Genomic DNA, 21767 nt, shown 5'->3' with positions numbered 1-21767 from the left:
AAATTTCCCAGGTCTCAAGCACAATGTGTACTACCTCATGCCTGCCCCAGGATGGTGTTGGGATTGTGGCGGCCACAGATGGTAGCCCCTGGTTCCCACAAGGCAAGGCAAGCTTGCCACAACCCTCCTCCTCCAAACCCCAAGATGTGTGCAACACCAGCTCACCTATCATAGGTTGTAACAAGCCCTCTGCAATTTTGATGAGCTGCTGATAGATCTGAATGGAAAGGTCGCTCAGCACCTGGCGGTATTCAGTGAGGTCAAAGTTCTTGAGACAGTGCTCGTTCTGCTTCGCAGTGTTCTGCGTCATGAAACCCTGAGGAGGAAAAGCATGCAGCGATGAGCCCTGGGGTCTCTGGAGCTCCACATACACTCTGGCCTTGGACCACTTCAACAACTTCCTATTTGCAAGGCTCCCCTCAGTCCTCTCCTGCGTGTGTAATGCTCTAGAAGACATGAGGCCTTTGGGACGGATGGCCTTAAAGCTAGTGGAAATCTCATGACAGACAAGTCAAATTGTGTAAACACAAAGGCCTAAACCATTTAGATCTTCAACATACAATAAGTTTTATATATTGAGTACCCAAAGCCAGAAAAAAATTAGTAAGGGAAGGAGTCACTCTTTCTGAATGCTTATTCGATATCATCTGCATTCAGATTTCCCTAAAATTTTAGGCTACACGAGGCCCTACAGGAATAGCATAGGCCAGGTTCTGTTCGTAGGAAACAGCTATAGACTCTTGTCATTTACCAGAATTAACAGATGGGTGGAAATGGCAGTGACAGCACTGTCCCCTTTGCTCACTGTACTAGGATGATGTACCGGAGTAAGCACTAGCATTGAAAGGACCCCGTGACCAAGGTCTTTCTCCTTTTATCTTTTTTGTTTTGAGGTGGTCTTGCTATATCATTTAAGCTGGCCTCAAACTTGGGATAGTCTTACCATAGCCTCCCAACTGCCAGGATTAAAGGCATGTGTCACTGAACCTAGCTCCAGTGACCTTTTTATTCAGGCCACGAGGAATTAACAGCAGCCAGAAAGATCAGTGCTGTCAAGGAAGCAGCCATTCCCTCAGTCTGTTGTCCTTTTCTCAAATTACAAAGCAATTTTTAATAAGAAAATGGGCGGAAGCCAGAGGGGCTGTGACTGTGATGGGCTCCTTCATGCTTTCTTGCTGTGTAGACTACACAGAGCTAGTTACACTGTGGTTCAAATCTTGTCCCCAAGAGCAGAAGCACAAGGAACAGCCCAGGTCATGCAGCCCCTGGTCTTGCCCTTTCATGACACTGTTAGAATACAGGTGACACTGCTTACTGTAATCCTCAGCCTGACAGAAGTCTCAAATCAACTGAGGCAGGCCCCTGGAGCATGCCTGTAGGGGTTTTCTGGACAGCTGAGGTGAGAAGGGTAGCACCATTTCAATGGCTGGGCGCTGGACTGAATGAAAAGGAGAGAGGGAGCCCGTGCTGGCCTTTGTTTCTCCCTTGTTCTCTGTTTCTCTGTTGTGGAGCGCTGTTACTAGCTGCTTCAAGTTTCTGCTGCCTTGATTTCTTACAACAGATGGGCACTAACCTGGAATTATGAGCCAAATAATCTCTTTCTCGATTAAGTTGTTTTTGTCAGGGCATTTTATCACACGCGGAACTAAGACATGTGTAAAGTTATGGACCTTGATGAAATAGCAGCAAGTGCTCCTACGCATAAAGAGCTCGTGTATGAGATCGTGGGGAAGGAGCAGAAGGCAGCAAATTCTGATTCTTAAAGGGAGGTGGGGTCAAACCACACTCCGACAGGAGTGACAGGAGCAGAGCTGTGTTCATTTTACCCTAGGGAGAAGATCGTTCCTATTTGTTATGATACAACAGACAGAGTAAAACTCTAAAATATCGTTGTACTGTTTTAATTTTTGCTCCTCATTGACTCTGGGTGGGGCGAGAGAGATATGTGAAAGGCCGGGAGAGCGGGAGTTGAGACTTTGTGGGGATGTGGGAGGCAGAAGGTCTGGATCCAGTGCGAGTCTCACTGGGAAACCGCAAAGTGGAGTTACCTCATGGAGCTGCAGGCACCACATGGGAGAGGGTAATCCCACCAATGGTAGGAGCAGTGAGTTCTAGATAAAGCTGGACTCAAGAGGTCCAGAGTGGGCCATGAAATGGTAGTATCGACTGGGCCTCAGGTCAGTGAATCAAATCAGGCTGGAACTGTGAAGCTGGGCCTCATTATCAGTTTGTACTATGGGTTCTGTGTAAGGGCACCACTCTTCTTGTAGTATCTTTATTCTGAAGTGGACGGAGCCTAAGAGAAAGCCCGATACACCAGACACTTGACCTTCTTCTCAGTCTTCACTGACATGGCTCCTCTGGGACAGCTTTAGAAATACAGGGTCACAAGGATCCCCTAGAGAAATCAAGGGGCTTTCTGGCACTGTGTGGTTAAGCAAACTCATTTCCATGCCTGTTCTACTCTCTTGATCAAGGGGTGATTTTTCACGGGTTCTTGAGCCCACCAAAGCCCAAAGTCTCTGTTTTCAGGCATCCATCAGTCCGTACCTGCTACAGGGTGTGGCTGGCATAGCCTGCCTTCTACCCTGAATTTCCTTGCCCAGGGGGAGGCCCTTCAATATATAATTCAGACATTTTGGTTCCCTCCCTCTCTGTGTTCTCTCTCTTCTTTCTGTATCTCTCCTCCTCTTCTCCTTCTCTCTCTCCTCTCTCTGTATGCAACCTCCATCTCTCTCCCTCTCTCTCTCATGCGACCAAGAACTGCTTTCCATAAACCTGCATTTATATATAACTTCGTCTTGCAATCAGCTCATTCCACAATTTCAGTCTCCTGTGTCCTGGGCCCAGTCCTGCTAAGGCATTCCCATGATCTAAGGTCCTAGCAGGTGCCTCAGAGACCTTCCACCCATCATCTAAGGCATGGATCCAAAGCACCCCAAACCGTAAGAGGATAAAGTGGGGCCCATTTTAGAGGACTTTGCTCACCACTCACCTCATCCCCACTGTACTGCTTCAAACAGTGAAGGAAGCGGCAGGTGTTGGATAACCAGAATGATGTCATCTCAAAGTCATCATTGTGCTTCTGTGGGAAAAAAAAAAAAAAAAAAAAAGGCACACCATGGCTCTGAGTAAGTGTCTCCCATTGGCTGACGTATATCCTTGGTGCCTCTCTCTTTCTGTATTTTCTGGGTTAGCCAGTCCAGTCACAGAAAAGATACCCTTTGCTGAGAGGTTTGCTGATCCTCCACTCCCTGAGAGGGGACAGACAGAGCCATCCCCCGGTGTCCCAATGAGAGACAGATGCACCTGAACACGTGGGAAGCACAGGCTGTCTCCCACGGCTGCAGAATGTGAAGCTGAGTGGCACAAATGAAGCTTAGGCCCAGCAGCCCCAGGCCCCAGTCTAGTCCAAACCTGACCCTGAGCTACCAGCTGTCCACCAGGGCCTGCTGGAGAGCACAGCAGTGAAGCACACTGTCCCATTGATCTAGAAGTCAGATGCTTAGTGGCAATAAACTAAACAACCAACGCTGCTTAGCAGCCCATATACAGCTTGGTCCACCCAGTTTCTGCACTGCAGCCATTGACTTCTCAGAGCCCATTCTGTAAAATTCTTTAAATAGCAATGAGTATAAGCCATGACAATAAAACGAGGCTGACCACACAGGCTATGGGCTAGAGCATGCCAGTCTAGCTCAGAGCTATGGAGGCCTCCCTAAGGAAGTAACATTTGCAGTCCCGGCTGCCTTGGTCTCCAGCTGAAACTTGTATAAGGGGTCAAGGCCAGAGACACAAATTTGAGGCTGATCAGCATGTACTTCAGGGCAATTAGTGGATAAGACTATGTATGGAGCCTGTCACAAGGAAGGCAGACAGGGCAGCTGTCAAGGGCATGCAGCCAGCAGCCGAAGGCTAGCGTGTTCTCAAATCAAGGCTCAAGGGCTCCTTGGAGCAGACCAGGGCTCTTGAGGATGGCTTGCCTCCTGGAAGCAGCAGTGCCAGTGAGAATCTGAGGACTGTCACTGAGGTCTAATCTCCCTCTAAAATGCCCCTCTTACCACTTGACTCTAGCTCCTTTGTGAAAATGCCTCACACCCAAACAGCCTATGTAGCAAGCAGCTGCTACTAACATTCCTTAAGAGTCTTTTGCCTTAAGGTGGCATTCTTGGGCTATTTTATGTCTGTCCCCAAGAGCTGCCCTGTTCTGCTACTGATGAACGGAAGCAGCTCTGCTGTGCTACCAACCAGGATAGCATGTCCCAGCCCCTTGGAATGGTGAGAGGGAGTGTGGGTTCCTGAATTTGGCTCAGAGGCAGCCCACCTCCCTGGCATCTATGCTGGCGCGCAGCCAGGCTTCCCCATAAACGCAGGCTCAGCAGGGAGGTTGCTGGAGGCCCACACGGGAGTTCTGTACTTCCTGACATGTGCACACCCTGGGCTGCCCTGAGAACTGCTGGGCATCCCAGATGGTGTCATTGGTACACTGGCAGAACACAGACACAGGGAGGCCATGGAGGTGCTGGATTTGCTAGGCCGCTGGGGGCTGCACTGTCTGCACGGGCTCCTTACTCACCTTGAGGACCTTCTTAATGCCGTTGATGGTGGAGCTCAGCAGCGAGTGCACCTTGAGGTCATCGTTGGTGTAATCCGCGTGCCTGATGCACATGTAGAGTATGTATGCAGGCAGGCAGGGCACGGTACCGGACAGCGTCTGAGGCTTCAGGTCTAACAGCAAGAACATGTGAGTTAGGTCTTCCGTCTTCTGACACTGTGAGTGTCAGAAGGCTGGCCTCAAAGAGAAAACTTGCATCATTTCCCTGCTGCTCTCACAGGCCTCCATCTCTCACAGGGCGTGAAGGCGGACTGATAGACCCCGGTGACTTGAGACCCCAAGGGCTCCTGTATCTGAACCCTTGGTCCTCAGTTGGTGATGCTGTCTGGGGAGGGCATGGAACCTTTAGGAGGCTGGAGGAAATGCATCACTGGGGGTGGGCCTTGAGGGTTATAGCCTTACACTGCACTACTTCCTGCTTGCTCTCTGCTCTCTGCTTCCTAGGGCAGTTGAAATGGGATCAGCCAATTTCGTGTTCAGGTGCCTGCTGCCATGCCTCCCTTGCCTTTATGGACTCTATCCCTCTGGACTTGTAAGCCAAACAGGCTCTTTCCTGAGTTTGTACACACTCATCCACCCATGCACCAGCAGATGGAGACACTGGTCGAAAAGCGAAAGTATGGCATGGCCACGTGTAATCCTAGCACTCTGAAGACAGAGGCAGGCAGATCTCTGTGCCTTTAAGGTCAGCCTGGGCTACATAAATGTCAGTCAGGGCTGCATAGAGAAACCCCGTCTAAAAACAACCCCGCCACACAGCAACACACACACCATTCCTAGGTGCTTATATTGCAGCAGTGAAATGGACAGGCCTCCAACGATTTATCTGCCATGTGGACAACAGGGCCACCTGGTACAAACTTATGCTGTGGTCCCCAGGAAAAAGCTTACAGCTACAGGCACGCTGTAAATAGAACCTGGCTCATGCAATGGGGCGAGAACTCCTCCATCTCTTGGGCACCTAGGGTTCTGGCTGAGGACAGTGGATTCTTTGATAGGTGAAGATTGGTAGCAGGAGAACTTAGCAATATTGTATCTTATAGCAAATCATGTGTTCATGATAATTGCCAGTTGGCCGAGGGCTGGGAATGCTGAAACCACCTCTGGTCCGTGCATACGATGCTTAGTTTTTTGTTTTTTGGCCAACTTGACACAAAAGCTAGGGTCATCTGGGCAGAGAACTTCAACAGAGAAAATGCCTCCTGTAGAGTAGCCCAGGAAGATTTGTCTTGAGCAGTGAAAGCTGTGGGAGGGCCTGTCACACTGGGGGTGTTTCTAGATGGCATAAGAAAGCAGGCTGCGGGAGCCATGGGAGGGAGCCGTGGCGGGAGGTGGGGTGGGGGGAGAAACCAGTAAAAAGCAGCACTCCTCATGGTCTCCACTTCAGTGTCTGTCTCCAGGTTTTTGCCTTGAGTCCCTGCCTTGACTTCTCTTCACAATGGGGTGTGATCATACGGTCACGGTGTTTTACGGCCACGAGGCACACTTGAACAGCGGAGCTGCAGCGTGGGTGGATTTCCTGGCAGTGCTTGCCGTGATGTCTCGCAGTTGAACTGGTCCAGCAGCTCACTGCTTCCCTGCCTCCACTCAACATGTCACTTTCTCCAGCTGCTCTCTTCTACACACCCCCATCTCCCTCTCTCCCCCCCGCCTTGTACTGTGACTATGAACTTCATGCTGATACTCAAGCTCCTTGCCCCTCCCTCCTAAGACCCCTGGGAAACTGTCAGATGGAGCCTAGTGTCCTGTGGAGCTAAGGAGCTGGGTTCAAAGCAGTGAGTAATGGCAAGGGACCAGAAGAGCGGGAAGAAAGGCCCGGTGCCGTGTTAAGATGATGGGTGAGAAAGGGCCCAGCACCTCACCGTGCTGGCTGTATCCCAGCTCTCAGCCTTCAGTCTTGTTACCCTGACCAGACCAAGCCCTGAAAACCCTGTGGGCTTGGAACTCACAAATGGGGAGGCTTCTCACCCTCTCCCTGGGCTAGCAGCATCCTTAACTCATCCAAGGCTGGTGAGGGTTGGGGTAGGGCTGGGCTGCAAGTACCTTCAACTGATACACAGGTTACATCAACTCTCTCAGATCCGTGCTTCCAGTTAGTGTTAATTGCAGGCCATAACACTTTGGATACACCGTTAACATTCTGGCATTTTCTAGGTACAATAAATGGCTATAGATTGGCTCCTGGCTCTATTTAGAATGCCAGGAATAATCATCCAGGAAAAAATACATTTCATAGGCCCACACTTCGAGTCTCTAAAATCTTACTTCAGGCTTTACCTATGTGCAGATTTTAAGCAGCCTGTCTTGCCTTGGAATGTTCTATTGTGATAGAGCAGGCCCAGCTCTGTTTCCTAGGCAGATGCTATGGTCTTATAGGGTGGGGACTACAACTCGGCTTTCTTCTTCACTCTGAAGCAACTAGTCAGTGATAGTTTCATAAGAGGTGGTCCATCTATGTATGTGGGGTCATCTGAAGGGCAGACAATGAGGTACTCTTTCTTGATATCTAGGTAGGAGGTGATCACCTAGAGCCATCTAAGCAGGGAGACCAGGAAGGAACCCTTGACTCACACTTAAGTTATAACATTTAGAGTCCTATTTACTTATTCAGTTAATGCTGATGTTGTAAACTTTTCTGTTTCACATTTACCACAGAGGGACATTTGCTCATTGTAGGTCACGTACAGTTAGTTGTTGGAGCATAACAGCCATCATCAAATTACTAAAAATGTCCAAATCAAATGACCAAAGGGCAACTGTGCTGGGCAGAAGCCATAGTCTATTCTCCTGTGCTCCCAGGCTTGGCAGAGGACTCAGCAGAGGGCCCTCTGCCCAGGAGGGCAATGTTTACCTTGAGCTCTGACTCCTTCCGTGAGTACCTAGAAAGTTACTAGAATGATCTCAGTACCCTCCAATATAAAGCCAGGATTTGTGTAGTGCCTCCTGATACAGATGCTGAGAGAATTAAACAATCGAGGAGGGTACACAGCCCATTTGGCCTGGTTGCTGACAAGCCTGAGCTGCTATTGCCAAGGCGTCTTTGCCCACCCTCAACTTCCCCAGAGAGAGAATTGCAGCTGCCACTGCAGAGAAGCATGTGACAGGCAGGAGCAATGTGGCTGCTGGCAGAGTGGAGGCCTCCCTTCCCTGCACTGATGCTAGGCTGTGGGGGCGGGGGGAGTCTTGGGAAAGCAGCAGTGGCCATAGGAACAGCTATAGATGGCGGGCATGAGGCAGAGGAGGCCAAACAGGCCTGCCGGGAGACAGGAGCGTTTTGGGGCTGAACACAGAAGGGAGGGAAAGAGCTGGCGGGTGGCAGTCCACCGTAGGCTCTGACCTGTCACCAGGTTCCGGATGAGGATGGCTTCGTCCTCTTTGTGGTACTCAAGCATGCCCTGGAAGTCCTTCTCTTTTCGCTGGACTGTGACCTGTCTTGTGAGTTCATGGTGCCTCCGGTCGCTCTGTGCCAGTGCCTGGGCAGCTGAATGGGGAAGAAATGACAGAAACGTGGGGAGAACTCGCAGCAGAAAGCCTGCAGGAGGAGGGGTGTCCCAGCCTGGGGGTCACTCTCGGGGCACTGCAGCACCCGTACTCTATTTCTGTAGCCGGAACCCTCTTTAGCTGGAGGTCAAGGACATCAGCGCTTGTGCTGGGGTCTCCTGGGTATGGGGAGAAATGGGTAGGTTTGGGACCAAAGAAAATATGAGTGGCAACCATGTTCAGCTGCCCTTGCTGGCAAGTGCTTCTTTCCTCCTGCCAGGCTGTAAGGAAAGCCCCTGAGTCTGGGAGGAGAGCTGGCCAGGCTCAGTTCCCTGGGTGCACCAAAGCACTGGCCATTGTGACACTGTGCTGGTACAGTTGTGGGCTGGCTAGGGGAGCGGGTGGTGCAGAAACACTATTCCTGGAAGCCAAATGTAATGGGGCTTGGGGAGGGCGTGCTAAGTGTGGCCCACATAAGCACGGTTATCCAGGAGGCATCTTAGTGGGACCAATTAGGGTACTAGTCAAACTTCGTTCAGACCTTTCCTCAGCCTGGAGGATGGTGGTAGACTCCAAATATTTATTCACTGCACATCTGGGTCTCGTCATCCATCACAGGACAGATGGGAAGTCCCCAGTCTTGCCCATACCAGTTCAGCTGAGTAGATGCAGTTGTGTGTTTACATGGAGGTGGGGGTGGAGGGGGAAACCACTTGACAATGCAGCTTGGCTGGGTGCCAGGCCTGAGTGGGCACTATAGGCGCTGGTGGAGGCCAAACACCGGGAGAGCCATGCAGGAAGGAAGAAAGTGGGGCAAGAACAGGGCTGGTCCATCAACCCATCTGCTAGAGCAGCAGTCCTCGCTCTTCCTAATGGCGCGACCCTTTAATACAACTCCTTATGTTGTGGGGACCGCCAACCATAAAATTATTTCATTGATAATCCATACCTGTAATTTTGCTACAGTTATGAAGCATACTGCAAATACCTGTGTTTTCCAGTGGTCTTAGGTGACCCCTGTAAAAGGGTTCATGACCTACAGGTTGAGAACCGCTGCCTTAGAGGAATGGGAAAAGGAGCAGGGCCAGTGGTCACCCACGGTGGGCCCTTGTAACTGCTGGAGCGATGCTCTGTGAGTGTGCACAGATGCAGGAACACACACAGAGGAGCATCAGGTGAGAGCGGGGGTTTCAGCCTGGCTTTGGGGAGGTGAGGGCACACAGGGCTTTGAACAGAGGTAGGCCCTGGGAAACTACGGAGCCACTGGGGAGTGAGGGCACAGAGTGTGGAGTAGTGGAGGAGGGGGAAATAGGCCTGCTAGACAGAGCAAACTGGAGATCTTAGAAGCCGAGAGAGAGCCTTGGAGAATGACAAACCAAGGCTCAGAAGAGAAAAGTCCCATAGATGGAGGGCGCACAGGAGCACATGTGGTGAGCCCATCAACAGGGAAGAGGTCACAAGCTGCCTGGTGTGGGCAGAGATGTCACTGATGCTATATAAACAGTGGGTATACGCCTGTGATCAGTGATGCGCCCTGAAGGCTGTGGCCTCAGCACAGTACAGGACATGATTCCAAGCGGAGGGTGGTGGCTCTTGAGCTGAGGGTAGAGGATGGAGAGGGTTATCTGTGACATGGGGCTCCTGAGGGTGGCACATGCTTAGAGGGTGCAAGAGTCCCAGGGAAGAACATTCCCAGGGCTTTAGGGAAGTGGTTCAGATATCTGTTGGCCCCTTCCTCAGGGCCAGACTCCAAACTGGAAGTTGAATGTGACATCCCTTGGCATGGGGTGAGGAACCCTCTTTGTGCCACAGTGGTTTTTCGCACCAGAAAGCCTCGCCTCTGACTATGCCCTTGAAAGGCAGATACCACTGTGCACCTGAATGGTTCACCCTTGCAGCCTGTAGAGCTTGGTCATATCTGTTCAAGCTGGGTCTCTTCCCTAGGCTCCTGGTGGCTGAATTCTTCCATGGCATGACTGGTAAAGGCACAGCCACCAAGGAAACCAATGGAGCGAACAGTGGGCCAAAGGGCAGGCAGCTGAGTCCCACAGGCTGGCAGGGACACTCTGCCTCATGCACACACTCAGGTACAGCTCATGCACCCTCAGGCACAGTACCTTCTAAGTCCTGGACCTTCTTCATGTAAATCTTCAGCTGCTTCTTCAGCTTCCTCTCATTCTTTTCCAGCTTTTCTACCAATTCCTTGAAATCCTGAAAGCAGTAGGGGAGCTGTGTGAGAACAGGATGTTGGTCTCACCCTGAAGGAAAGGTAAAATCCTAGCCGGGAGCAGAGGGGCCCAGGAGACTAAGGAGCCTGCTCAGGTAGGAGCAGAAGGGCCACCTCACACAGGCTCAGCACCTGCTCGGAGCCTAGGTGATGAGTCAGAGTTCATTCTGCCAGCAATAACAGGGTGAACTCCCAGGGCAAATTCCTCCCACTGGGCCACTCTGGCGCCTTGTGGAATCCTGGGGCTCCCTAAGCCAAGCCTCCTCCAGGGATACTCAGGCTAGGGATCCAGGGGAGCAGTGGGTAGCTCTCTGGGTGGAGGTGTAGGAATTTAGCCACATAGCTGGAAGACTCAGCAAGCCAAATAGGCTTCTGGGATCAGAAGCCAAACAGGGCAGGGGCTGTGGCCCCAAACCCTAGCAACTGTTGCCACTCGAAGTGAGTCAGTCCATCGGGACCTAGAACAGCAAACTGTCCAGGGAAGGACTTTGCTATCATTATCGCCCTTACCCAGCTGGGAGGTGTTTCTTTGTGGTAGGGAAGGGAGAGAGAAAAAAATACCTCAGCTCTTTCACCACTAAAACCAAGCCTAGGTAACCAGAGCGATGGAGAAGGAAGAAGCAAACAGTCCATCTTGGGGCCTTTGAAACATCTGTGGTGTGTATCCCTCCTCCTGCCTCTGTGTGTGTTACGGGGTATAGCTCCCAGGGCACTATGTACCAGCAAGCCCTCCACTGTCAAGATAGAGCCTTTGCCTTGGATGATGTTGTTGTAAAGGATTTACCGTGTGTGTGTGTGTGTGTGTGTGTGTGTGTGTGTATGTTCCCATGTGCATGGGAGTGCAGGTGCCTGTGGGGGCAGAAGATGGAGAAGGCTTTACAGTAGGCTTGCAGAAGAGAGTCAGTTACAAGATCAATCCCTGTGCAATAGGCTATTCAGATATGTCTAATTCTAAGTGTTTTGAGGGACTTCGTCTTCATTTAAAACAGGAAGAGCAAAGCGCTGCCATTGCTGCCAAACCAAAGACCGAGTTCAACCCATAGAACCTTCATGGGGGAGAGAACTGAATCCTGCAAGTTTTCCTCTAACTTCCGCACATGTGTGGTAGGATTCCCCATAAATAACAGATGATAGATAGATAGACAAACAAATAAATGACACAGATCACAGAAATTCTTCTCGGATTGAGAAGTATCTAAATTATTTACCTAGTCCAAAGGACAGGGGTGACAGCACAGACAACTGGGGTAGGAAAGAAAAGGAGTTGGGAGAGAGGGAAGAAGGGTAAGGGAAACAGATCAGGGGCTCTGCAGGAAGCCAGTTGGTACAAAGGACTTAAGCGTCTGGAAAAACTTTAGTCAAGATTCCTGGAGGACAGAAAAAGTCTCCTGGTTAGTCTTGGTCACTGCTCTATTGCTGTGAAGACACACTATGAGCAAGGCAACTCTTACAGAAGAAAACATTTAACCGGGGCTTGCTTGCAGTTTCAGAGGTTTAGTCCGCTTTCCTCATGGCACACAGGTGGGTGCTGGAGCAGTAGCTGAGAGCTCCATCCTGACCCACAGGATGAGAGACACACACGACACACACGCCAGGTCTGCCATGGACTTTTGAAACCTCAAAGACAACCCCAGAGGCACACTTCCTCCAACAAGGCCACACCTCCTAACCCTTTTAAATCTTTCAATCAGTGCCACTCCCTGGTGACTAGGCATTCAAATCTTTGAGCCTACGGGGGGCAACCTTATTCCAGCCCCCACTCCTGTGAACCTCGGGTTTACTCTGACTTCACCTCATCCTCAGGCAGCTGCCCTATCAACTACGCTGATCTGCTGAAGGAGACCCCATCGAGCCTCTGGCTGCACAACTGTCATGGTCCCCGCTAAGCTCAATGTGATGCTACCAAGTCCAGAAGACAAAAAATGTTTTATAAATGTCCACAGATCCCTTAAGGATAAACAGTAGTTACCCTGATGCCTTTCTATATCTAAACACCAGACAGTTCAACAAGGAACTGTGGATAACATCCAACATTCAAGCTACAGCAGCTATTCTGTTTCAAGGCACAGACTTCCCAGGCAGCCTCCACAAAGGAGCCTGGGACCTATGGTGCTGGACAATCACTCCTGTGGATGCTGACTGGGACCCATGGTGCCACATCCTGTCCCCCAGCTCTCCAGGTTGGTACCCCTCATTTAAAATGCCAGCGGGCTTCTCCTTAATGTGCTAAGCAGAATTATGCAAAGCTGTGCTCCCCAGACTTTGCAACACACTGGAACCACCTGGGAACCTGTAAAGCCTGAACTCACCAAACTTAAGATAAATTAAGGCCACACCAAAGCTGGCAAACCTGTGAAGCCCCTGCTGAGGCCTAGAGCCACGAAGGCACAGTGATGATGACTACAGGATTTAATGAACTCAAGAGAAATCCTGGCACTGAAGGTTGAATGTGTCTGAGGACATCTCTAGTGAGATGCCACCAGGAAGGACAATTATATCCTCACCCTACCTCTAAGCCTCCCTGACCTCTTCAGCCAGAATCCTCCAGAATTCCTGCACATTTAGCACTAGTCAGCTGTACACATGTCCCTCAGTGGCCATGCTTCATCTGCCAGGACAGAGCAGGTACGGCTATTTGCTGGCTGGGGGGACATAAAGCACAAACAGTGCCTGGAACTTGCCACATGCTGGTTCTGCTTTTGGAACACAGTTCAAGACCATGGTGGAGGTTGGTGTGGTGCTCTGAGTACACATGCTAATTTCTGGGCCACGAGACCTGGTGGCCGCCCAGATGAGCACATTCTCATGCATACCCAATGATGCTGTGTACACTTTGCTCCCCAATATTCTGATTGGTTTCCATCTAGCAACGACCCCAAGAGCTACAATCAGTGAGGCACGGCCACTTACCAGGTTCTCATTGGTCAGCCGAGATATCTCCTGCTGGACTCCAAATTCCACCTGGGCCTCTGGGGAGAGCAGCAGGGTCTGGCAGAAGGTCTGCTGCTGTTTGTCCATCTCCTCCTTCAGGGCCTCCACCTGGGCCTTGAGGCGCTCCACCTCCTCCTCGTGTTCCAGGCTCTGGGCCTGCAGCTGTGCCTCCAGCAACCTGTACCCAGGAAAGCAGGCCAGGTCACCACCACGTGGCTGGGGTGGGCACCCGTAGTGAGGGGCCACAGACAAACACAACAGGGAACAGCCAAGCACGCAGCAGGAGCAGTCAGACAGCCCCAGCAAGAATGGACACAGCAGGGAGATACCAACAGGCCAGCAGGCCAAACAGCGACCCTCTCAGATGACCAGAAGCCAAGGCCAGAGGCAGACGTGGGCTTAGCTCCCTTTGCCCACTCTCATTTTTTTGTTCTATGGGTGTAGATTACTGGGTTGGGATTAAGAGAATGTCTCCATGTCAATACACCATTACGATAAATAAATGTCTCATCAACATCTTTTAAACAGCGGCATCAACATGTGCTCCAACGTCTGTAAGGATTTCCTTGTAAACAGAGCTAATTACATAAGTAAACTCCACTCTTCCCCTCCCCCCTTTAATTTCCACCTTTACTACCCTACTTTATCTTATATATAAGTTTTCCTCCCTCTGGTCTAAAAGGCTAAGACTACTTGGGGGAATGTTTAAGACCAACTAGTGCCATAAGAAACACAGGTCAGAGGCCATTTGGAGAGGCAGAGAGGAGGCTAGAGATCGAAGATGCCCAAGCCCAGAGCGCTGGGCACTTGAGGAGGGCACCTGCCTGCTCTGGTTCAGCAGCAACCCCACCTTGGGATCTGATGCCCACATGGCCAGATGCAATCAGTGCATCCTAAAGGACTTCAGTTACCTGTCCCACCTTTCTGATTTAGTGCAGTCACCTTCAGGGCTAAGGGACACGGCCAGTGGGTTTCGGAAGGACACAGAAGCTCCATTCTTTACTCAGGATGTAGTAAAGTTTCTGCTCAGGGCAGTGCCCAGGGGCACTGGTATCCAGAGGGCAAGGCGTGGGCAGCCACCATGCCTTTTCACCTGAGAGATGGTAACTACTGTAGAGAAGAGGGAGCACGAGAGGGGGCGTCTACTTTGTTGACAGCAGCAGCCTCCTTTTAGGCAGCCAGCTCCACAGCAGGACATGTGTAAGGGCTTCTCAGCAAACGGAGGCAAATGAAAGAGAACATGATGAAGGAGCTGGCCTATCACCAAAGGAAAACAGTAACTTGAGAGTGGTGGGAGATAATCTGCTAACTAAACTAGCATTTTAGAGAGCATGCAGTATTCAGACAGCATCCGACACTGGGTACCACACACTAAACCTCATCAGTATAAGATACAATATTAGCAGGTGGGAGGATGTGCGAAGAGCTGGCCCAGACTACTTTCTGACCTACTGTGTGTTTCCTGCTCACACCTGCCTTACTCTCAAGTGGATTCAGCCCAGGCCATGCCAGGGGTAAGATTCGCATTCAACTGTTCCTGAAGCTTAGGCCTGTGTGTTTTTTTCTAATGCATTCAACTTGATTTTTCTTTGTACCACATCTAAGCTGATGGCAGATATGAGAAGTAACCTACAAATGTTCACAAGGGTTCCCACTCTAACAAAACGAACTTGTGACTGGCAGGACTCTGACCCTGTTGAATAGCCACTTTCTGACTGCGGGATTGCCGAATACCCATCACAGTGCCTTCTCTATATGGAAAGCTTTACCTGCAGCCAGCCTTTTCCTTATGGTGACCCTGTGCGGCAGGGCCTGCTCTGATCCACCATTTGACCTGAATATCCCCTGCTGGGCCACATCTGAGCCCAGGAAAGGCTGCAGCAGTAGGGGGTTTGCTGCTTCCCTCGCTGCTGTGTAGGAATGTCCACTATCTTACCAGGGGCAGCAGGGAGAGGGACACATGACAGGCAAGCGTAAGTAGAGGTGTGGGCACTGCCCAGTCACTGAGGATCCAGGCCCAGCACCCACCCGCCTCTCTGAGCTTGTTTCTTCTTTTGAGAAACAAGCCCTGATGACCACCATCCCATTTCTTGTTGGGAGCAAATGAACAACGTTATTCCTCTGCTCTCTAAAACCACAGACTGGCAAAGAAAGTATGATAGGCCTTTGTGCTGTCTTCATTCTGCATATGTCCCTGGCTAAACTGATCACCTGATGCTGGAAGCAGATGGGGTCAGCTTTGCTGATATTGAACATTGGATTGTCTAGTTAACCAGAACTTAACCACTTCCGTAACCCCATCAAGCTGCACTCGCAAGGACGCCGTGAGGGTCAGACAGCATAGCACACTCGCAGCACAGAGCTCCAGGGAGCCCTAAGACTGGGACCTGCTGCATGCCGATAGCATGTTCTAAGGAGCCTTGCATTTACAGCACAGCCAGCATGCAAACTAGGGCAAGGACTTTGGCTGACCCTGAACAGTGAACAGAGTTGGTAAGTAGCATGTCAGCAGCATGGGCCCTGGAGTCCCACAAGCAAGTTTCCTTTGCAGCTTTTTCTCAATAGTTATATGATTTCTGCTACAGAAACTCTCCCTCTTTTCTATAGAACGAAGAGTTGGGTCACATGGTTTCTTAGGTTCAACTGGGGACACCTCATACCACCATCTTGACCCAGGCAAGCCGCTTCTGCTGATGTCATCTATACACTCACAAAAGGATGAATGGGTGCCTCTAGGGACTACCAGGCAGAAGCCCATGTGACCTGTGCCCCATACCCTCACAGGTGCTCAGGCCAAAACAAGGAACACAGACATGAGCGGGCACGTACACGAGGCACATACAAGATGGGAGCATGTTTGACCTGGCAACTTGTTTTAGGCCTTGGTAAGCCAAGCCGAGTTCTCCATCTTCATTCAAATGTCCCCAATCCTCAGTCTGGCTAGAAATAAAGTAGAGAAAAAGAAGGTGTCCAGCGGAGAGAAGGGAGGCCCTAAGGCGGTGTTGGGCAGGGTCTGACGGCTGCACCTCATGTCTCAGGAGTGTTGCAGCCACCTTTGTAGCAATGATTTGCCCCGAAGGAGACACCAGGGCTACAGGAGTTCTCCAAGGTGCCCAGCAACTGAGCATCAGGGCTGGAGCCGGATGAAGGCCAGCATGCTCTAGTCCAGCCACCCGCTAGGCTCCGGATGGAGAGATGCTGGCACCCAGCTGCACCTCTAGGGGTCTCCCAATCCTCTTTTGAAGCCTCCCCAGCCTTGCTGGCTGAGCTTTAGAGCCTGGGAGGGCCTGCTGGGTCTCTGAGAACATCACCCCACTTCTGTAGTTCTACTTTCCAGAGCGGGGATGTGATGCCTGGACGTACTTCCTGGAAGTTAGCAGCAGTCCTCCTGTCACCAGTTTCACATGTCAATAGAGTTCTGAATCCTGTCACAAGCTGGACTTAGGGAGATGGGTAAAAGTTAATAAATGTACAGCTCATACAGGAAAACAGGCTCATGAGAAAAATGAAAATCAGTGGCCCGAATCAGTAGAGACCTTTGCTCCTAGGTGAAAGAGACCCAAAGTGCCAGAGACTCAAATCCCTTCGTCCTTGTGCTTAGGAGTGTGACTGGGGAGACAGTGACATCTGCTGGCATGAGGAGGAAAACCTTCCTCACACCGAGGAGGAACAGCTCAGCTTCAGGAAATCCACAAACACTCTCAAAGCCACTTTGCGTAGGCCACTGTGCGGAGCAAGGTTCCTACAGTAGCTAAACACAGAGGTGCAATGGAAGTTTTGGTCTTTGTAAAGTCAGTTATAACTACGTGAACATGCTTCTGTTTTAATCCCAAGTGTGGGGTTTTAGTTGAGCTATAGTTTGACCACAGCTTTTAATTGTCTGGTGTGGAGCATGAACTTGGTCAGCTGGTAACAGCCTTCCACGTGTAGCACGGAGAGGGGTGTGGTCTAGGACTCTGAGAGTATAAATATGAGAGCCAAGAACAAGGAGTTGGCGTGTGGCAGGCAGCACTTTGGAGAGACCGGAGAGCAGAGACAGTGTGGCGGTTTGGAGCAGACAGACGGAGAGAAATGCTTTGGGGCACAGCGGCATGAAGGAGCCTGCTAACTGTCTGCGGTTGACGGAGATTGGAATAGAGCCCTAAAAGAACCCCTAGACACTAAGTAGCCAGGAGAAGTAAAGGGGTCTGTGCCCTCTCTCCCCACTAACCTTTTCTCTCTCCTACTTAAGGTTGGGGGGCTGGTTGAAGGGAGGTAGAGGCCTAAACACCCCAAATAAAGGAAATTTTAAATAAGACTGCTTTTTGCTACAGGGAGGAACAGGCAGCAAGGCCCGAGTGTCAGCGTGAAGCCAGGAGCCCTGCCAGGGATGCTCATTTGCATTCCCTAGCCTGAATGTCCATCTGTGAGGTTAACACGGTGATCTGGGTGACCTCAGAAGTAGTTTCTACCGGCTGTAGAGGTCATACAACAGAAACGGCCTCAGAGAGTGTGCACTTTCCCTCTGCAGACCTTGGAAAATAGGACCAAGCACCCACTCTGTCAAATATTCAGCCATCTTTGGTCTGGTCAGCTCCTTGTGTGTGGGCAGATCCCTGTGTGCTCTTTAGCTCACACTTCATTTTCTCTTAGCAGCCCAGGATCTTTGCTGGGGCCTCTGGGAAGTAGAGGAGGAACACAGAGTGAGAAAGGGGCCACACGAGGGAAGCTGCTTTCAGAGCTAGGTGAGTCACTGAGCAGGTGTGTGTGAGGAGAACCCCAGGTGCACTTGTCTCTCTGAGAACTGGCACCTCCAATGGACCTGGCTCCAGCCAAAGGCGATAATAAAGCTTTTCTGTGCTGAGGCCTCCTGCTCCTTCCTGAGTCCCAATGACAGATCCAAGAACACACTCTGTGACGTGCTGTGGAGTTCTACAGCCTTGGTAGGGTTTTGATGGAGGTCGATAGGGGTCAGAGGAGTACTGCTTGAAGCCAGAGCTAAAGCTGAGCCACAGCCATAGTCAGCGCCCAAGCCCTAATCCAGCTCTGAAGGACCTGCCTGAGGGCAGCTGGCCTGAGCAGGGGAGGCAGCAGCTTCTCTCCCAGTCCACCTCCCATCATTCTCTCAGAACTAGCTAGGAGAGGATGACAAGCTTCTCTAAGTTTGGCTTCCATGGCCATCTCTTTCTCTCTGCTTTTCTGTAAGTAAAGCAGTAAGAACAATGCTGGCTGCCCCTAGCTCCCAAGATGGGAGCTTGCACAGACTTGGCGCTCTGGCCAGAGCAGGCCTGTTTGTTCAGTACTGCTTGCCTGCGTGCTCACAGTGGGGGGGCCACACAGAACAGGCAGGATCTCTCTGCAGATCTCTACAGGCCACGAAACCCTGCAAGTGAAAAGAGCGCTGAACCCGAGGGACCACACCACAGATGCTTGGAGGGACTGTTCATGGGACTCAAGTGTATCCGAGGAATCTTCCCAGAATTCAGAATTTTCGAGGTATAGACTTCATCAAAATTCTAAGGGGACCCCATTCAACCACAAGACACAACTTGTATGTATATAAAGCTCTCCATTACAGGCCAACCACAGGAAAAGAACAGAATTTGTCTTCACGGCACCCTTGTCATAGGAGGTACCTGCCTGGGCTCCCCAGCCACAGCCCGACTTCCCCTTCCCTGTCAGTCCAGCTGCTTTTCCACCTCGTGTGTGGAGCTGCAGTGATCACAAAAGTTTCTCAAAGCTGAGGCTGGGACAAAACTGAAAAAGACAAACTTCCGTGGTGCTTAACGTGGCAGGTATTAGGAACCCGCATCTCCAGACCCCTCCTCCTCTAGGCGGCCACTCTTTTCTTAACCTAGCTTCTCAGCTATTAGCTCACTATTGCTGGCTGAGCTTTCTGAGCATGGAATTATTTTAAGATATAGTCAAGGCTATTTTTGTCTTATCACCTCCATTGTTATTGCAGTAAGAAGACAAAATCTGGAGCGTTAAGCAGCCCCTGGAAAGACCCAGATTGGAGGGCTAGTCTCCTGACAGCCGAGGAAAAGAACAGAAAGAGCTCTTGGAGCAATTTTCAGTTCTGCAGATTAGGGCGATAAGGTCCAACACCCAGCGGCCGGCCTGCTTTCTAAATTAATACCACCTGTGCTCCTGTCTCCTCCTCGTCTCATTCCTTATCTTCCACCCAAGATAATACAAGATGACTGGATCTTGACTCCGGCTTTAGCGCAGGGAGTCACCTTCATTCCTTCTCTTTCTTCTTTAGGGAGAATTGGGAGGCTGGCTACATCTTGTCCTCTGGTTTCCCACGTGGGGGGGGGAGGGGCAAGGAGGGTGGGTAGCAGTGCAGCCTGGAAGCCAGCCTTCCTGGACTCTATCTTGGTTCAGCTATAGGCCAGAGGTGAGCCTGACTCAATCCTTCCGGGCCTCGGTTTCTTCAGCTGCAGCAGAAGAGCTGGAAACCCTAAGCTCTGAAGTCTTGAGAGGAAGCAAACTCAGGCTGTGCTCACGACACCGCCCTCTTGTGCTTTCTGAAGGGTTTACTGCTTCCAGCAACTTTGAACAAGTGCTTTCTACTGGAAGGCTTCCCAAGGGCCTTCTCTGTCTAGCAAGTACTTCCCCAGTGCTGGGCCGATGGCCAGTTCCTAGAGAACAGGCTGTAACATGCCAGGCTGGACTACAGCCCCCTTAGTCAGCAGGCCTATCACCTTGTCCAGGTACAGCTCCCAGAAGTGGGCCTTACCTGTTGGTCTGGCAGACCCCATGATAGGCCTCAATGGCATCTTCTTGGTCCACGTGCTTTTCACTGTTGGGCCAACTTGTCCTGGCATTGATGTTTGGCTCCTAGAAGACCCAATTAAAGAAAAAATAACTCTGGTTGTGCAAACAACTCTTGGGAAATAGCTTTCTAATATGGAAATGTATACATGTGCTTTTGGGAAAAAGAAACCTGCTGTTCAACGCAACTTCAAAAGGGCAAATTGGGTAGAAGGACACACAGCATTAGGAAGGCCTGGCTATGAGGCACTGAGTGCAAAGGGTGTGTGTGTGTGTATGTATGTATGTATGTGTGTGTGTGTGTTTGTGTGTGTGTGTGTGTGTGTGTGTGTGTCTGTATCTGTCTGTCTCTGTCTCTGTGTGTTGGGGGCTTGACGGGGATCCTGGGAAGAACAAGCAGCTACATCAGAGGACACAATTCAAGTCTTATTGCTGAAATACTTTATCCCCTAAGCCAGTCCAGTGTCCCCTAGAGTGGCCCAGCCTATTAGAGCCCACTGGATGACCTGGTGACCTTGCATCCCTCCTTCCCACTGTACAATCTGTCCTACAAGGTGAGATGATCAAAACAAACATGAAGGAGACCAGAGACAAAATGAACAGTAAGGGGTATGAAAGGAGAAACAAACGCCAAGATTATCTATTTGTGTCTTGTTCTTTTGGAACATTTTCTTAATTTTTTTTTTAAAATCAAAGCATGCCTGTCTGTACATGTGAGTGCAGTGCCTATGGAGGCCAGAAGAGGACATCACACCCACACAGGGCTGGACTTTTAGGCAATTGTGAGTTGCCTGACATGGGCGCCAGGAACTGAACTCGGGTTCCCTGCAAGACCGGTAAAGTACTCTTAACTGCCCAGCCCATCTCTCCAACCCCCTTGATCACTTTCTGAAATTCAGTACATTCTAGAAATTTCTAGCTTTACATCTTGAAGAAGGTTATGAAGGAAGGGCCTCAAACCCTTTTGCTGCTCTCAGAGATCCCAAAGACAGATCCTGCTCTTCAGGTTTAAGACATCCACGAGTAAAGACACATAAAATGCAAGCCTACTGGCTCAGTGTCACCCCAACAAGCCCAGCCATGGCTGCCACCTCCTTACCGTGGCCTTGCCGGCCAGCCGGCGCTGGTCAGCGTTCACAATCTGGGTCCTGAGGATGAGCACCTCCTCTTTGCGGACTTCAAGCTCCTCATTGGCCAGCTTGAGCTGGTTCAGGAGGAGGCTGTAACTGTCTGGGGAGCTGTGGGTAGAGTTATCCTGCATGGCTTGGTCGGCTACAGCTTTCCTCAGCTCATTCAGGTCATTCTTCAGCTTCTTGTTCTCTGACTCAAGCTCTTGTCTCTGCAAGACAGCCAAGCGGCACACCTCACTGCTTCCTGAATCTGCAGCATGCTCCAGCTAGCTCATCACTTTCTTCCCTTTCCTTAATGCTCCTGGTCTACCAGAGGAGACACTTTTTGTTGTTGTTGTTTTGTAGGTGGAGACACACATGGCTCAGGTTCTGATGACATCAGCGATCAGCCAGAGCTAGGAAGTGAACTTATTACCCCGAGTTCTCCGAGATATGCATCTGGTGCAATGACTCAGCAGTGTTCCCCAGTGCCACAGTATATGTTCTGAGCACGTTTAGCTGTGAAATTCTTCTTTGTAGAAATGGTGGGCTGATGGCTGTGTGTGTGTGTGTGTGTGTGTGTGTGTGTGTGTGTGCGCGCGCACACACTCACCCATGTATACATATGCAGTGCTGGAGAGCAAAGCTG

General features: G+C 50.7%; 1 protein-coding gene across 6 annotated transcripts in view; it reads right to left on the bottom strand.

Annotated features, from left to right (window-relative positions):
• Window positions 1-21767, bottom strand: part of Myo5b (myosin VB) — a 298441-nt gene that overhangs the window by 8803 nt on the left and 267871 nt on the right. For 3 of the 6 annotated variants that reach the window (XM_055622523.1, XM_055622525.1, XM_055622524.1), the window contains 9 exons: window positions 21109-21348; window positions 19975-20075; window positions 16116-16193; window positions 13233-13431; window positions 10213-10306; window positions 7953-8096; window positions 4577-4728; window positions 2996-3085; window positions 166-316 (listed from right to left, as the gene is read on the bottom strand). In XM_055622523.1, the coding sequence (XP_055478498.1) occupies window positions 166-316; window positions 2996-3085; window positions 4577-4728; window positions 7953-8096; window positions 10213-10306; window positions 13233-13431; window positions 16116-16193; window positions 19975-20075; window positions 21109-21348 (1249 nt within the window). The remainder of the gene's footprint in view (window positions 1-165; window positions 317-2995; window positions 3086-4576; window positions 4729-7952; window positions 8097-10212; window positions 10307-13232; window positions 13432-16115; window positions 16194-19974; window positions 20076-21108; window positions 21349-21767) is intronic. The other 3 variants (XM_055622526.1, XM_055622527.1, XM_055622528.1) reach the window with 1 other exon arrangement.

Source organism: Psammomys obesus, unplaced genomic scaffold (assembly GCF_907164565.1).
Source record: "Psammomys obesus unplaced genomic scaffold, mPsaObe1.curated_primary_1811, whole genome shotgun sequence".
In the NCBI taxonomy this organism is placed as follows: domain Eukaryota; kingdom Metazoa; phylum Chordata; class Mammalia; order Rodentia; family Muridae; genus Psammomys; species Psammomys obesus.
The sequence above is the reverse complement of the archived record's forward strand: the minus strand, read 5'-3'. Positions and strand labels throughout refer to the sequence as shown.